Consider the following 17,228-nt stretch of genomic DNA (forward strand, 5'->3'; position numbering starts at 1 on the left):
GAGATGGTATCCCCTTAAAAAGGAGAATGTTGTGAAAAGGCAAACCAAAGGAATATTTATTTATTTCTGTTTTGACCTGAAGCTTTCAGAATGGGTGAATGTTAGCAGAAAGTTTATCTTTTAAAGAACTCCTTCATTAATATGTTTTAGACTGCCTTTTAAGAAATATAAACAAAAAAATTGCTAAATTTTACAAACCCTTGATCGTGTGACTGGGTGAACATGGGTGAGCATGGGTTTTCAGGACTGGGTCCATGGATGCTACAACTATATTATAATCCAGCCAAAGAAAGTAAAATAATAGTGTTGTGAGAAAAAGTTTAATGGGTTTAACTGCACAATTGACTTTATTTCAACACAGCTTTAATATGACAAATTGTGGGAGTGGTAGAAAGTTAGGATGACTGGACAGCAAATGTGAAAAATAGAGATGAGGGTAAGGGGTAATAGGAGCCTATATAAGAAAAAGACCCAAAAATCGGGACTGTCCCTATAAAATCGGGACATCTGGTCACCCTAGAGAAAGTTAGCCAAAAGTTATTTGTGAATAGATTAAAGAAACTAAAATTCCCATCCAAATTCTGTGTTTTACACCAGTGTGACTCTATTTAAGTTAGGTATAAGGGCCCAATCCTATATCGTTTGCTCTCAAGAGTAGTTCCTTTAAATTCAGTGAAATTTAGTAAGGATTCATACTTGGACTCTAAGGGTGAAATGTACCACTATGTAGAGGATAAACACTTCATCCTCTAAACAGACTTGTGCTGGCACTAAGGATATGTCTACATTGCAGCTGGGAGCCAGCCTCACAGCCCAGATAGACAGACTCATGCTAGCTCAAGCAGACTTGCATGCTAAAAATAGCAGTGGCTGGAACTAGCCACTTGAGTCTAGGCCTGTCTGATCATCTGAGTCTAAGCTCAGGTCTCTTGCCTGTGACACCAGTCATGCAGCTATATGCACATTGCCATTTTTAGTGCGATAGCTTGAGCAGACGTAGTGCAAGTCTGTTTGGGAGGCATGCTTGCAACTGCAGTGTAGACGTACCTGAAGGTACTTGTATGACCCCTATTACTGTAATGTCTGAGCACCTCACAGTATTTAATGTATTTATCCTCACACCACCCTGAGAGGTAGGGGAGTACTATTATCCCCATTTTACAGGTGGGAAACTGAGGCACAGAGAGGCTAGACAACTTGCCCAAGGCCACATAGGAAGTCTGTAGTGGACTTGAACCTGCATCTGTGGCCATCTCCTTAACCCTTGGACCATTCCTTTCCTTCCTCCCACTACTTTGTCCTTCGCACAGGGTGAGTTTCCCCCTGAGAGCAAAATTTCATTCTTTGAGCATTACTGTGTTGCATTTGTGTGAAAGAACAAACCTTTGTCCTAGAATGCTGTGCTCCATGGTCCTGATCCAAAACCCTTTGAAGTCAATGGAAAGATTCTCACTGACTTTTGTGGACTTTGTATCAAGCTCTGTATATTATTGTTTGTTATTAACAATTCGTCTTGATAAGCCATTACTACAGGGGGAAGTGCCTGCTGTTTTTAAGAAACACATACATGTGCATCAGCTCAGATGAGTCAATACTCTACTTCTTGCTGTGTTAGCAAGTAGCAGAAAACATTTGTTAGCAACAGTTTAGATCTCGCGGTCTGACAGATACTTTTGTACTAGCACAAAGAGAAATCTAAAGACAGCACATAAAGTTTTTGAGATTAAAGTGATCCTTTTTGTTTATTTTGATAGGCTGAGGGACTGGAACAGTCTTATTCACAGACACGTCTTTTAGATTTGACTGGGAATAACCCACCAACAGTGTCAGAAACTTTGGATTTCACCTTCCCTCCTGATGTAGTAAGTGGCAGTGAAAGAGTACAAGTCACTGTTATTGGTAAGGATTATTTTATCCTATTTACACCTTCATTTATTTTCTGGCAATCTGTCTTATGCTTTTGCAGACTGTAAATATAAAACTGTTTGCTGGGCTTATGTTGGATTTACAGTCAACTCAAATAGTTTCCAAGATATGGTATGGTGTGACACTGTGTCATTACAAACAACTGCTTTTGAGATGCCAGTCTACCCAATTCCCCTACAGAACTAGCAGAGGGGTTCTCCATATAGCAGAGTTCTTCCTTTGGCCCAGGTCTGCTCTCCTGCCTCACATGGTTAATCTCACTGAAACCAATGTGGAGGTCAGTGTGAGTAACGTGAACAAGATTTGGTCCCAGGTGGTTGCTGATTTGTGGTTTTAATGACACCGTGTTTATACTCATATTGGCTTAATTTTAGTGTTAGACTGTTGGGATGGATACTGCCCTGGTTAACTCCCAAAGTCCTCTCCCATCATCCACTGGGCTAAGAATGAGGTTTCTGTGGAGCCTAAGACAGAGGAATTTGAACCTTACTTGGATATTATGGTGGTTAGTGTTTTCGTCATGTAGGGGTCTCTTTTATATGGTTAGAGATCCAGCTTTTAATAAGAAAGCTCTAGGCCAGTATAATTCTGGGACAGAAATTGCAAATGTGTACAATTAATGAAACAGGTGGGAGATTCTATTTTGTTTTTGAAAATAGTGACTGCTGAGCAGTTTGAAATCTTAGAACAAGTCCCTGGGCAGATGGGTGAGTGGGCAGTGTGCAGATGTGATGGCTAAAGGGACATGAAAAACGCAACATATCTCATGCTTCCACAGTGTAAGTAACCCCACCCTCTATGTGGTATGCATACATTTATATGCACTGAACTTTAATTTTATCTTTCAGGTGATATTCTTGGGCCTTCTATCAATGGCTTGGAATCACTGATTAAGATGCCTTATGGCTGTGGTGAACAGAACATGATAAACTTTGCTCCTAATATTTATGTTTTGGAATACCTGACCAATACAAGGCAACTGAAGGAAGATATTAAACTGAAGGCTACATCATTTATGAGAGAAGGTCTGTAAACTTTCAGGAAAGATCCTAGATTTAAAAAATAATATCATACTGGTAGAAAATACTTTATTTGTGGCCCTGCATTTGGAATTTGATTCACTATTCTTTTGATGATATGTGAGCTAGACAAGGAGCCCACTTATTTGTAGCTGTGTTGGTTCTCCAGGGCTGACAGTATTAAAAAGTCAGATAATTTTACATTTGTCCCTAAAGTAAGATCTGCTGAGTATGAAGATGCCATTTGTGTATACTAACTTTCCAGGGTAAAATTGCCCTGTAAAAGGTGACCCATATCATCATTTTTGGAGCTGGTTATCTTTTGCCAATAAAGCAGTACAAGTCTGAGTCTTTCTAACTGCTCCTTGCATCATAAAGGGTTCCAAGTTAGTTAGAAACACAGATTAATCCCTGATAGAACTCCTTGGACTACAGTAGATACCAGGTCTAAATTTCATCTTGCTTCCTAGACTGATCTCCCCTAGAGGGAGAAATAATCCTGTGAATAGAAATATTCTCAACGGTGTAGTTTCCAGGAGTTCTTCTTGGCCTGATGATTAGACTTTGGTCACCCCAGAGCTACACAGCAGAGCTTGTCAAAGTATTCTTTCCTGCAGAAAGTTTAGATGAAGACAGTCTTGTGTTTGTTTTTTGTTTTCAGCAAAATTTTTCATGGACTTTTTTTTGTTTTTGTTTTTGAATTGAAAACTGAGAAATTTTAGCTGAAAACCAATAATTTTAATTTGGAAATGCTACTGCAGTGAAAGTTGTACTCTGGGTGCCTCATGCTCCCATTCTGCTCTATGGCTCAGGTTACAACTCCTAGGATGCACGACAGTGTCCTCACTTGTTTAACCACTGTAGTGCATCATGGGAGATGTAGTCTGCCTGGGGAACCTGGCCTATAGAGGATAATAGGGGCATGAGGTACTACAGCTCCCTTAAGGCATCATGGTGGCATTTCCAAATGTAATTTTTTGTGTGTGTGTGTTTGGCCAAAATTCTGTGGTTTTCCGTGTTCAATTTTTTGATGAAAAAGTTGAAAGTTTTCCATAGAAAGTACACTTTTCACAATATATTTTGTTTTCTTAAAAACCCAATTTTCTGTCAAACAAAAGTTGGATTGAACATTTTCAGCCAGCTCTACTACATAGTTTGGTTGCAAAGTAAGAGGGGGAAGAGGGAGAAAAGAGAGAGAGCTGTCATTTTAACAGCTATTCTCAAGTTCGTAAGCAATTTCCTGAAGTGCTCTTAAAAACAAACAAACAAACAAACAAAAAACAGAAAAAGGCACTCTTATAGTGGAATAAAAGTGTCCACAGAGAGGGTTAAGAGAAAAGGAGGCACTGTTATATCCATTTTACAGATAGGATAAAGGAGGTTAAATGATTTCCTGAAGGTCGTACACTAAGTCAATGGACAGGTAGTGATCAAAAACACCACAGTAATTTTTAAATCTGTAGAACACCACTGGAGAAAATGCAGTATTCCATGAGGGTAGTTTTATTTTCTGGTTATTAAAATTGTGCTGTCAATATTATAGTTTACTAACCATATCATACTTGGCTAGCTCACCAAGCATGTATTCAAGCTGATGGACATATCCCAATGGAACCAATATATGTATCCAGACCTCTGTATACAATATATGTTGTCATGGTGCCATTGAAAGAACTGTGCCAGTCCATTGTGTTCTTTGCAAAACTCTGGAAGATATTTGCAGCAGTGACAATAACATAACATATTTTTATTAATCTTACTGTGCAATAAATATTATTATTGATGTGGCTATGCAGACAGCCAGGATGGGGTTTTGCATAATGTTCCTAGCATGTGAAATCTAGGACAAAAGGTTTCAGAGACACTAAAGGGTCAGTGGAGAGCAAAACAGTTCAACTAAAAGACTCGCTTCATTTTAAAAAATCTATGTAAGTTGATTTTGCATTGTAGTTAAAATATGAAGAAAAGGATGTTGTACTGCTATTAGTGGTTGTGATAGTAGACTAAACTCAGTAAGTGGTTGATATCAAACTATACGTGAGATTTTATTAAAGATACATATTATCAACAAAAAGACATACATGTGTCAAACACCAGGAAATATCTTGGAAAACCTAGGGATGTCTTTCAACCAGAGTCTTCCTCTAAAACAGCAGTTCTCAACCAGGCGTTTGGGGTCTCCTGGGAGGCCGCAAGCAGATTTCAGGGGGTCCGCCAAGCAGGACCACATTAGAGTCAATGAGGCCCAGGCGCGAGGCTCTGAGCCCCGCCACCTGGAGCTGAAGCCAAAGCCTGACCAACTTAGCTTTGCAGGACTCCCTGGGTGTGGGGCTCCGGGCAGCTGCCCTGCTTGCTACCCCTAACACTGCCTCTGACTTTTACATGTAGAAAAACAGTTGTGGCTCAGGTGGGCCGTAGAGATTTTATAGGATGTTGCAGGGGCCTCAGAAAGAAAAAGGTTGAGAACCCCTGCTCTGAAGCACGTCTCTTCATGGCTGGCTGGTCACTGCTGACCCACCTCATTGTAGGACCACTTTTTCCAGTATGCTTTTCTGACAGCTAGCTGGTCCTTTAAATTTGGCAGAGACGAGCAGCTGCAGCTCTAACGTAGCTATATAGCAGCTATGACTACTTTTTGCTGCATCTTCTGCCTTTCTAGCTGATAGGTATTTTCCTTTCTGCCTTTCTTTTTTCCTATTATTCAGAAGATGGTACATCTCACTGTGCCTTGAATTCATTCTTAGGTTTAGGTACTGCAGCAGTGGAGTTATGTGAAAATGTACAGTTGTGTACCAATCTGACGTCACTTGATGACAGGAGGATTAAAGATGGGGTGGGAGCCATGCACCTCAGTTTCCATAAACAGATCCTTCATGTTACTGCTACCTAATTTGTTTGTTTTTTGTATTCTCTCACTCATATTTACTCCTGCACATTTGGCAGAAATATTTTGAAACATGAGATTTAAAATCTCCATAAATATATTCTGCTGGAGCAGTCTGACTTCTCTTTCTCTGCTGTCTGACAGCTCCTTTCCTGAAGCCCCCAGAAAGAAATTCCAGTTTGAATCTACTCAAGAGTAATTTATACAATACCTGTCTTTGCTTTGGTCTCTTCAGGCTACCAAAGAGAGCTTCACTACCAAAGGGATGATGGCTCTTTCAGTGCCTTTGGCAACAGTGACTCCTCTGGGAGCACATGGTAAGTAATTTTGCCAGAAAAGAAAATGCTCCGTTTGGAATTTTGTCAAATATTTGCATATTTCACTGTGACTAAAACGTTTGTGAAACTGGTAAAAATGCCCAGATATGGTTTCAGTCTGGTTTTTGGTATGTATTTAGGCCAACTTGTAAGATTCTCTAAGAGACTAGGTGGGTGAGGTAATATCTTTTATTGGTGAAAGAGACAAACTTTCAAGCTTATACAGAATTTACTGAAAGAGCAGCAAAGAGTCCTGTGGCACCTTATAGACTAACAGACGTATTGGAGCACAAGCTTTCGTGGGTGAATACCCACTTCATCGGATGCATGCCAGACAGAATTTACTGTCTTTTTAGCTTAGGTGATCTAAGGCCATTATTAGGACAGAGTTTTTTAGCTTCACAAAAGATGAGTAGTGAATCACTTTCATCAGAGGATTTGTTGAATGAAAGGCTTGGAGGTTATTCTTCTATCCCAGAGAATAGCTCACTAGAACAGAAAGCATTTTATAATGGAACCAATGAAGTACACTGCACATTTGACTGCTAGACACAACACAAATTTTGTGCTGTGAAACCCAGAGTTTCCTCAGCCTTAAAGACCCCATTGCGTCCTCTCAGTTCCAGGCTGCTTTGGAGCTAGATTAACCCCCAGCATAATTTAGGGAGCTGTTTTAAATTATGGCAGACCTGACTGGGCTGACACTGAGGAGCTGTTTGGTAATTACAGCTGTTCAGAATGGCTGTAATGCTGCGTGCCATGGTGCCACCCTTTTCCATTCCCAATATGTGCCATACTGCAGGGCCATGATTCTCAACCTATTTGTCATTGTGGGCTGCCATGTGAGGCGGACGGGCAGCTGGGAACCCAGACCATTAGCACACATCTGAGCCACAGCAGTGTGATATGCGGCCCACATGTTGAGAAGTGCTGCTCCAGGGCTTGTGAGGGGCACTGCAGCCTGTTGTCCTTCACAGTGCCTTTGCTTGAGGGGGAGGAGGTTCACCCCAGCAGGCTGAAGTGTTTTTAGGATCCCTGTTTGCTCCTGCAGCTCTGTATAAGAACTGGAGCAGGAGGGAGAATCCCTCCCAAAGTCTTGTGGTAAAGATAATTTCATGCTATTACAAAAATTAAGGCTAGCTCTGAGAATTGTTCTGTCCATGCTCAGCAAATAAATCATAGCTGTGCTGTTGAGTGACTCATCAGCCTTGAAGCTGTTCAGATACATTTAGGAGTATTTGTCATCAAAGTTCTGAGCAGCTTTTAAATCTTTCTTTACTGAAGACCCATAGGATGAACAGTCTCTCTGAGGGTGAAATTAGACCCTGCGCAGAGGGCCAGCACAAGGGCTATGCCCCACTGTGAACAGGTCCCCCTCTCAGCTCTTGGAGACCCCTGCTGGTAAGCCCTCTGGGCAAACCGAACAGCACACACAGTTCACCAGGGTACCTTCACGAAGTGTCTTTATTATTGTCTTCTGCCTTGTGTTCCAGGTCCCACCAACATAGAAGCAGTTCCAGCTCCCTGGCTCAGCCTTTTATACTATTTGCCTTTTCCCAGCTATCCAGCCAGTGAACTAATTACTGCATTTGCTCATCAGGCTGTCTAATTACTGCATTTGCTCATCAGGGCTTAAACTGCAGCAAGGGAGATTTAGGTTGAACATCAGGAAAAAGTTCCTAACTGTCAGGGTAGTTAAACACTGGAATAGATTGCCTAGGGAAGTTGTGGAATCTCCATCTCTGGAGATATTTAAGAGTAGGTTAGATAAATGTCTATTAGGGATGGTCTAGACAGTATTTGGTCCTGCCATGAGGGCAGGGGACTGGACTCGATGACCTCTCGAGGTCCCTTCCAGTCCTAGAGTCTATGAGTCTATAAGTGCAAGTGATTCCTTCTCCACTATCCAAACCTGCTCTTACTCTAATTACACCAGTGGTTGTTATAAGTGACCCAGGTTCTAGCTTCTAAAAGTTCTCTTTATAGCTGCTAATGGCACCATATCACACACTTCCCCCTTTATTTCTCTTAGCTTAGTTAGGTCCCCCTTTTCCAGTGATAATCAGTTTTCTCCCTGACATGTTTGATGTTCCTTATGGGGGTGATTGCCTCTGCCTCATTGCCTCTGGAGTTCTCTTAGTCTGACTTTCTGTGGGCCAGCTGTGAGGATTCTCCATCCACAGAATAAGAACTCCTTAGCTGGGGGTGTACCCAGTGTCATAAACAGATAGCTAAGGGTTAATGTCTCTTTCACCTGGAAAGAAGTAATCTGAACCACCTGACCAGAGGACCAATCAGGAAACAGGATTTTTTTCAACTCTGGGTGGAGGGAATTGTGTGTCTGAGTTCTTTGTCTTCTGCCTGTATGCTCTCTCGGATGAGAAGTTTTTCTATTTCCTGCTTTCTGATCTTCTGTTTCCCAGTTGTGAGTACCAAGGATCAGATAAGGATTTATATGTTCTTTTGTATTTACATGTCTATAATTGCTGAAGTGCTTTGAATTGTATTCTTTTTGAATAAGGCTGTTTATTCAATATTCTTTTAAGCAAATGACCCTGTATGTGTCACCTTAATACAGAGAGACCATTTTTATGTATTTTTCTTTCTTTTTCTATAAAGTTTTCTTTTAAGACCTGTTGGAGTTTTTCTTTAGTGGGGAACTTCAGGGAATTGGGTCTGCAGCTCACCAGGGAATTGGTGGGAGGAAGAAGTCAGGGGGAGGTCTGTGTGTGTTAGATTTACTAGCCTGATTTTGCATTCCCTCTGGGTGAAGAGGAAAGTGCTTTTGTTTCCAGGACTGGAATTACAGAGGGTGGACTCCCTCTGCTTAGATTCACGGAGGTTGCTTCTGTGTATCTCTCCAGGAGCACCTGGAGGGGGGAAGGGAAAAGATTTATTTCCCTTTGTTGTGAGACTCAAGGGTTTGGGTCTTGGGGTCCCCAGGGAAGGGTTTCGCTGGGACCAGAGTGCCCCAAAACACTCTAATTTTTTGGGTGGTGGCAGCAGTACCAGGTCCAAGCTGGTAACTAAGCTTGGAGGTTTTCATGCTAACCCCCATATTTTGGACGCTAAGGTCCAAATCTGGGACTAGGTTATATGACACCCCGCTATTCCATTTCATCCCACAGGTCATTGCAACAGGGATGAACTCAGACTTTGGCCCTGGATCTGTCCCATCCTTTGTAGAGCATTCTCAGTCATCCTACCCCACCATCACCCCACTGTCTGATGGCCTCTCCTCCCCCTTAGTTGTTAAACTCTCAGGGATCTTGCCTTTCTCTGGGGTACATTGGATTCACCTCCCACTCTTTCTTCAGGTTGTCCTGGTACAGGTGAGCCCTGCTCCTCCATCCCCTTTTCCTGCTTCTCCTCTACCCCAGTATTTCCTACCTTGATCCCATTTTCTTGTCTTGTTGCTTCCCATCTAGAGTTTACTCTTATCCGCCCTTGTGGGCCTGGGGTCCCCTTTTTCCTACCATCCAATGAGGTTCCTTCCCCTGGGCCTTTCTTCTACTTAAAGGGAATGGGTTCCAATCCATCCCTAGGACTACAGGATGGGGCAGAGTTCCCCCTACTCTGACCCTTTTCCATCAGAACTTCTCATGTACCTCTAATGGGACTAGCACCACCATGTGTGCACTCTATGCCTAGAGCATTCCCTGCCTGAACATACTGTGATTTAACTAGCCTGCTCTGCAGGAGCAAGCAGTCAGCTGCCAAATCAAAAATACCCATCTCTGGTCTTTGGCTAATGCTCACAGGAATTGTTTTTATTCCCTTCTGAGAGCTTCAGATCACCCCAGTCCAGCTGCAATATTCCTCCATTCCAAATACAGGCAGTCCTTTTCTGTCTCATTGGCAGCAATTGATATCCTGGCTGGCTGAAATGACCTTCCTTTCATCCTGTCTTGCACCTGCAGGTCTTATTGCCTAAGCAATCTCACATGATTACCCTCCTTCTCCTACCTTTGTTGGACATGCCGCTTTTTTTAAAAAAAATCTGCTTCAACGCACTCGGCCGGTTTTACTGCTGCCTCCATTGTCTCTGGTTGGTGTCTCCTCACCCAGACTTGAGTGGTACCTGGGAGGTTCTGCAAAAACTGCTCTAATATCACACCTCCATTACCACTGCCATATCTTGCCCCTTGGCCTTTTGCATGACTGTTCTGGGCCCTACCTCAGCAGTCCACCTGGCCATCTTAAATTTCTGCCTGTATTTTTCAGCTGACAAGCCTACCTGATCCTGCATAACAGCTTTTAATATCTCATAATTCTTGGCCTGCTCTTTGTTCAATGCTGTATAAGTGGCTTGGGCTTCTCCTGCCAGATAAGGTGCTAAACTGTGGCTAGGATAAAGGATTAGAGGCCTACACCATTAGCAGATCTTTCAAAAATCAGTAAGACTGCATCAGGATTATCCTTGGGGCCCATTTTACAGTGTCCCAGCCCCTTGACTTCCATGCCTTGTGGCAGGACTTATCACACTGTGTGCTAACTGCTACTATACCTGAAACACTCACTGTTGCTCCACCTGCCATCCCAACAGAGCTTGTTTCTTTGTCTGCTGAAATGTCTGCAGCATCTTCTGCTTCTCCTTTTTTTGTTCAGTCACAGCATTAGCATCTCCATTTCCCCCCAGATTCAGCCTATCCTCACATAGGCTGCCTCTCAACCTTCCTGGCTCTGGCTGACCAGCAGATTCCAGACAAGCCCCTGCTTGTAAACAGATGCCCCCTTCAGCGCTTGGAAGCCCTAGCTGGTAACCCATCTGAACAAACCAAAGAGCACACACAGCCCACCAGGTGGTTGTTGTTGTGTATTGTTTGTGGGTTGTTGTTGTTTTTTTTAACTTTTTTTCTGCTTTATGCTCCAGGTATATCACCACCAGAACCTCCCCCCATCCTGCTCCATGGCTCAGCCTTTTATACTGCTTGCCTTCTTCTCCAAGCTAGCCATCTGGGGAGCTAAATACCTCATTAGCTCATCGGGTTCTCTACAGGTGTGAGTGATCCCTTCTCTCCTACCAAACCCACTCTTGCTCTAACCACACCCTGTACCTTGCATTCGCTAAGTGATGAGGGTGCTGGCTTCCAAATGCTCTCTTGATAGCTGCTAACAGCAACGTATCTCATCCACTTAGATCCCAGTTATCTCTTGAGGTCTTAAATGGGATTGAAGTGGTACATAGGCCTTGTTCTAGCCCTCTTCAAGGGACTGAATTTCCTCTTGAAGTGCTTGGCTACTAAGATGATGGGTTCTGTAAAAGTACCTTGATAGATGAGCTGCATGAAGCAGTCACTATCAGTCTAAGTCATCTAAATAAGAATGATTTAAATTACTGGCCTGATCCAAAACTCCCTGAAGTCAGTCACTCTTTTCACGGATTTCAGTGAGCTTTGGATCAGGCTAAATATTGATAGAATGGAGAAAATAAGATTATCTGCATGGTGCTATCAAGACTGTGAACCTTGGTACATAAATAGTGCAGTATCAGGATGTACATATAGCATAAGAAGAGGTCAATGAAAAGTTTCAAAATGTTCATAGTTAAGCCACAGAAGGTTGTTCTGACATTATGATTCTGTGGGAAGGGTGTTTTGTTAAAATCACATGTATTGCTGTTCTACATCATATAATATAGTTATAAAGTTCCTTGACAAACTTAGGCCCCAATCCTGCAAACATGTACATACGTTTAATTTATGAGCAACAGCTGCCTAAAGGTTAGCATATGCTGGCAGAATTGGAGCCTCTAATATGTATTTAGTTTTGAAATGCTGAAGAGATAAAGAAAGTGTTGTTGTTTTATGGACAGGAAAAATAACTATATTTTTCTTTGGTTAGTGGTTCTTAGCTGTTTCTTGCCGATTAATGCTCACTCTTCAGGGTATGTTTCTTCCTCTGTATTTGGAAAGTGTTTAGCACACTTAGGGCACTACAGCAGTCTGAATAATAAAACATGTTTAATAGAAGAAGTTGTAATATGTCATTAATTCTTTGTATGTGGTTAACCTTTCCCCCAAGGTTATCAGCTTTTGTATTACGATGTTTCCTGCAAGCTCATCCATTCATTGATATTGATCCATACGTACTGAAGAAAACAGCTGATTGGATTGTCAAACATCAGAAACCTAATGGTGAATTCTGGGAACCTGGAAGAGTGATACACAGTGAACTTCAAGGAGGCAGTAGTAGCCCAATCACTCTCACAGCTTACATTATGACAACTCTGTTTGGGTACCAAAATGATGAGGTATTACAATACTTTGGTTTTGTTTGTACTTAATAAAATACCTCCTAAACTATCACAGTAATTCTTAATCATTTTGCAGTTTTTAAAGGAATTGAGGGATATCATAACAAGGACAATAACACATGATTTGGTTAAACTTTGCTACACTTTGGCCTGATGGCATCTTTCCTGTCTGCTGGTAATTAGGATTTGTATTAAAACTGTGGAACATCCAGTCTCACTTGACATTTCCAAAAACTTAACAGAGTTTGAGGAAAAGTGGCAAATATATCATAGTTGAGGCCCCAGATCCTTCACAGCAGATAAGCATGTGCTTAACTTTAAGGGTGTGAGCAGTCCCATTGACTTCAACAGGAGGGCTCACATGTTTCAAATTAAGTAAGTGCTTTGTTGGCTGAGGTCTTAATGCCTCTAGTGGTCATGTCTGTGACCCTGAAAGAGATTTTCTGTATTTTCTTTTACATTAAAAACATGTTATTTCTCTTCCTTAATACATATTTCTTATACATTCTAATATTGCAATTTAATGTTGCTGTAGTCTACATTCATTCTTTTGTGAACTGCTTTTTTAAATTCATGGTAGTTTTAAATTAACATCGTTCAATACAATCTTTATTCCCAGAATGCCCTTGCTGTAGCAAATGCTGCAAACTTCTTGGAAACTAAATTAGAAGAAGGAATTTCAGATAACTATACACTGACACTTGTGACATATGCATTGTCATTGGTAAAGAGTACAAAAGCAAAAGAAGCCCTGGATGTACTGAACCAGAGATCAGAGCGGCAAGGTACTGTAAGAAGCTCTTTATGCAGTAGTATGAATGGATTTTCTTGCAGCTTAAAAAAAAGAAATCCCTATTTGGCTGCATACAGACATAGGTTGTTAGTGCAGCATAGGGATCTATTTAGAATAAAATAGACCCGTAAAGGGCAATAATCCTGATGAAAACTATATGCAACTGAATAGAAGTTTATTTTGAAGGTGGGGTTTCAGCCTTAATGACAGAGTGCAGTAGTGTGCAGTGTGATTATATTATTGCAGAATATGAGCCTTCCGCCTTCCCACCTTGTTATGAGTGCCTGTCAGATCTCACTAGCTAAACAGGGTCAAGCCAGGTCAATTATTCTGAAGATAAGCCTCAAAAAAGCCTGGCCCAGCAAATTCTTATTACCAAGCGTAATGCTTACTACTATGATGAGTCCCATTCACTTCAGTGGGATTCTTTCTGGTACTAAGAACTATGCCTCTTTAGTAAGAGTTCTCTGAATTGGGTCCTTCTATAATTGTACGTAAAGGGCTGATCCAAAATCCCTTGAAGTCAGTAGGAGTCATTGTGTGGACTTTGGTGGGTTTTGTATCTGGCGTTCAGCCAAGCATTTAAGCACATGCTTAATTTGAACCATGTTCTGAAGTGCCTTGCTGGATCCTATAGGTAAACATAAACAGGCAGGTTTTTCCTCAGCTTTTGAGCATTTATTCATGTCTTCAGCTCTGACATCAGTGATGTTCTCTTTTCCAGGAGACATTCGATTCTGGACGTCTCCAGCCCCTCAGCTGTCTGACTCATGGCAGCCACGCTCCTTAGACATTGAACTTGCAGCTTATGCTCTGCTTTCTCACTTTCAGCAAGATAGATTATCCGAGGGGATCCCTATTATGAAATGGTTAAGCCAGCAAAGAAACCATCTTGGAGGTTATTCATCGACTCAGGTCAGACAGTCATCTTGATGCTCTGCTATATATAAATGTACTTTCCTAATATACACGTACTTTCCCACATGTTTAAAGGTGTTTAGGTATTGCTACACTCAGCATTTTAATGCTTAAGTCTGATTTCAAAAGTGATTTAGGCATTTAGGATCCTAAATGCCATTGATGGCCAATGGGATTTAGATTGAAGTGCCTAAATCACTTTTGAAAATGAGTCTTAGGTGCCTCAGTTAGTCACTGCAATGTGAGAATGGCAACATCTAAATACCTTTAAACATCTGGGCCTTCACTTTTAATTGTTTTTAAACGTTTCTATAGCATATATTGATTGTTTCTTATTCTGTAACAAATAGTTCTCATTAAGCACATGCTTAAAGTCTCTGCTGGATTAGGTCTTAAACGCAGACTATACATTTTATCTAATAAACATATTAAACAAAGAAAAAGAAGAGCAGTTCAAATATTTGTAAAGGGAAAATATTAAAAAGAAAGCAACAAGAATTGAAATTAAGGGGAGGAAGTGATATTTTCAGCTAACAAAAAAATCTCACCTGCATTTATATATCTTTCCTATTGAGGATGATATTGAAACAAAATCTGTTATTTTATTAAATGATTGCATATTGTGCTGCATTCTGCATCTCACACCATATCTGCACCCTATTTTGTTGGTAACATCTTTGAGATCTCTCTCTTTTGGTCATTGTAGTATTCCCCTATTTCACAGGGTTGTTGTGAGGCTGAACTCAATTGAAGTGTTTGAGACCCTCAAATGGAAGATGTTCTCTAAATGCAAGAGGTCACTATTAGGCAAGGTCAACCCTCCTGCTGAAAAAGCCACACAGGAGAGTTGGAGGGAAGATGTGGGAGAGCCCATGGAGGCTCCCCTTCCAGGGTTTCCTCTGTATTCGTCTTAGGGATAGAAGTGAGATTTGCCCACTGAATGGTGAGAAGGGGTTGGCCCTTGAATGTTGCTGAAAAGTATGGCATCTAGTGGCTTTTGCTATCCTGCAGATTCCCCAAGGTTTGTGGGGTGATTGATGAATGTCTACCCTAGCCTTGCTCCTGATACTTCCTCCCTTGGTCTTCCCCTCTCTGTATGTGGGGTCCTGGACCCTTGGACAGGGTATCTGTGGAAACAGGCCAGAGGAGATGGTGCCGGGTAATCAGCTGACTCTACCTTTCCACTGGCAGGGCTCACTTTATGTATAAATCAATGTGACATGGTCTGATCCTTTATTGTTTTTATCAATTACTAGCAACAGTAAGGGACATTTCACACTAGTGCAACTGCCAAACTCTCTTTGAAAATTGTTACTATGTTTGGAGTCAATGAATAGTCACGAAGAATAGCCGGTTGTCATTGTCAAATTACAGTTGTTCTCAACTGCATCTGTAGTACATACCCAGTATTGTCAGAATTTCTGAATGCCCAGTAAATATGGAAGATCTTCTGTACCTCCAGCAGGTATCCATTTTACTGAGATCACATCACCCAAGTTGTGTTGGCATCCAACAGGATCTATATAGTACTTGAGAATGCATTAGTTTAAGCTAGCTGTTTATTGTAAGATGTGGTTTCAGTCAAGTACAATGCCTTATGTCATTCTCATTGCCTTTTACCAAGGTTCATATTCAATTCATTTTTTCAAATGTTGACAGTAATGTGAGAGATATTAGTTCTGTTAAATGAAGAATAAATTTGTGAAACCAGTACAGTTTCCCACAGATTCCAGGATGTTCTTTGTAACACATTACTTCTATTATTATTAATTGAAAGACTGATTAACGCAATATCTCAGTTGCAAATAGCTTTCAGATTATTTTCCAGATGGTATTGTTATTTTGGAGTTTGAAAATCTAGCAGCATGTCATTGTAGTACCATCATGGTAAAGCTCACCAATAAATTTCATCCATTCTTTTATCTACTGTTTCTCACAATAAAGGTTAGATTCATCTATTTTAATTTTGACATTTCTCCAAAGAAAATAATGTCTTTATAGTTTGTTCTTACTTAATTTTTATGTGTGACCCCAAAGCATCTTTGTTACATTTAAAGAGTGAATTATTTTATATTAGCTAGAGCGTTTCCCTGACTTGTAAGAGATTTCCATATTGGAGAGTTTGCGTCATTATCAAACAGTGAGGTTAAACAGCTGTTGGCTGTCTGTGTCATACTTTTCTATACATAAAGTATCAGAAAGTTTTATTTTAAAACATTTTTAATTTGTGTGTTTAAAGAGTATTGTGGACAATTTTATAAAAGAATAATGCTCAATTCAACCAAAGAATAATATATTCATAACATCCCTCGTGGACAGCATGCTTCAGGTTTGATATATGAATTGCTGAAATTCTGTTAAGGGAATAATATTCTCTTCTATTATTTTCCCTAGCCATTTACTTACAAGTAACCTCAAATATTTCATATCCTTGTTCAATCTGCATGGCATCACAATAACAGTTCATCCATGTTGACATGAGGGCTTGTTTGAGTAACAATGTGTTTGCAGTTGCATTCAGGATGGAGTTTATGGGCTTGATCCTCTAGTCCTTAATATGATGTGCAGTTCCATTCACTTCAGTATGAGAGAGGTCTTGTAAGATCTGGCCTTCAATCAGATTGGTTCCCAAACACCTGAAATTTGAGTAGAGTGGTGACAGTTATCCCATTTTTTGTTATCGATTTCTCTCCTGCTATAAAGGGACCATCATCTCTAAGTATGAGAGACCAGACAGTATTCTTGTAGGGTAAATCTTGGTCCTCTCCAGAGAAATGTCTGCCAGTTGCAACCTACTATTGATTTTCTTCTGTAGTGAATAATTTACATCTTCTCTACCATACCATTTCATTTAAGTCCTCAGGCTGGAATTCCAAGTGGTAGTGATTCAGTCCTCTGTGAACTTCAGCAACTTCATCACTCAGTCTGGATTTTCCCTATTTTAAGGAATCAGTGAAGTAGATAATTTGAAAACATGGCTAGAACCAAAAAAAGATATAGATTTCTGATGTTCCTGATTGACTAGTCAGCATGTACTATTATATTTATGACTGGCACAGTCAGAGTTTGCATTGTTAATGAATGTTTGCTATCATATTACTATTTTTCTATTACT

The 17,228-nt window shown here is 40.8% G+C and overlaps 1 protein-coding gene across 4 annotated transcripts in view; it reads left to right on the forward strand.

The window, feature by feature from the left end:
• Window positions 1–17,228, forward strand: part of CD109 (CD109 molecule) — a 128,030-nt gene that overhangs the window by 91,462 nt on the left and 19,340 nt on the right. For 3 of the 4 annotated variants that reach the window (XM_030555770.1, XM_030555768.1, XM_030555769.1), the window contains 6 exons: window positions 1,755–1,899; window positions 2,775–2,951; window positions 6,065–6,146; window positions 12,171–12,399; window positions 13,022–13,187; window positions 13,920–14,110. In XM_030555770.1, coding sequence (XP_030411630.1) covers window positions 1,755–1,899; window positions 2,775–2,951; window positions 6,065–6,146; window positions 12,171–12,399; window positions 13,022–13,187; window positions 13,920–14,110 — 990 coding nt within the window. The remainder of the gene's footprint in view (window positions 1–1,754; window positions 1,900–2,774; window positions 2,952–6,064; window positions 6,147–12,170; window positions 12,400–13,021; window positions 13,188–13,919; window positions 14,111–17,228) is intronic. The other variant, XR_003999523.1, reaches the window with a different exon arrangement.

This window comes from Gopherus evgoodei, chromosome 3 (assembly GCF_007399415.2).
Source record: "Gopherus evgoodei ecotype Sinaloan lineage chromosome 3, rGopEvg1_v1.p, whole genome shotgun sequence".
In the NCBI taxonomy this organism is placed as follows: domain Eukaryota; kingdom Metazoa; phylum Chordata; order Testudines; family Testudinidae; genus Gopherus; species Gopherus evgoodei.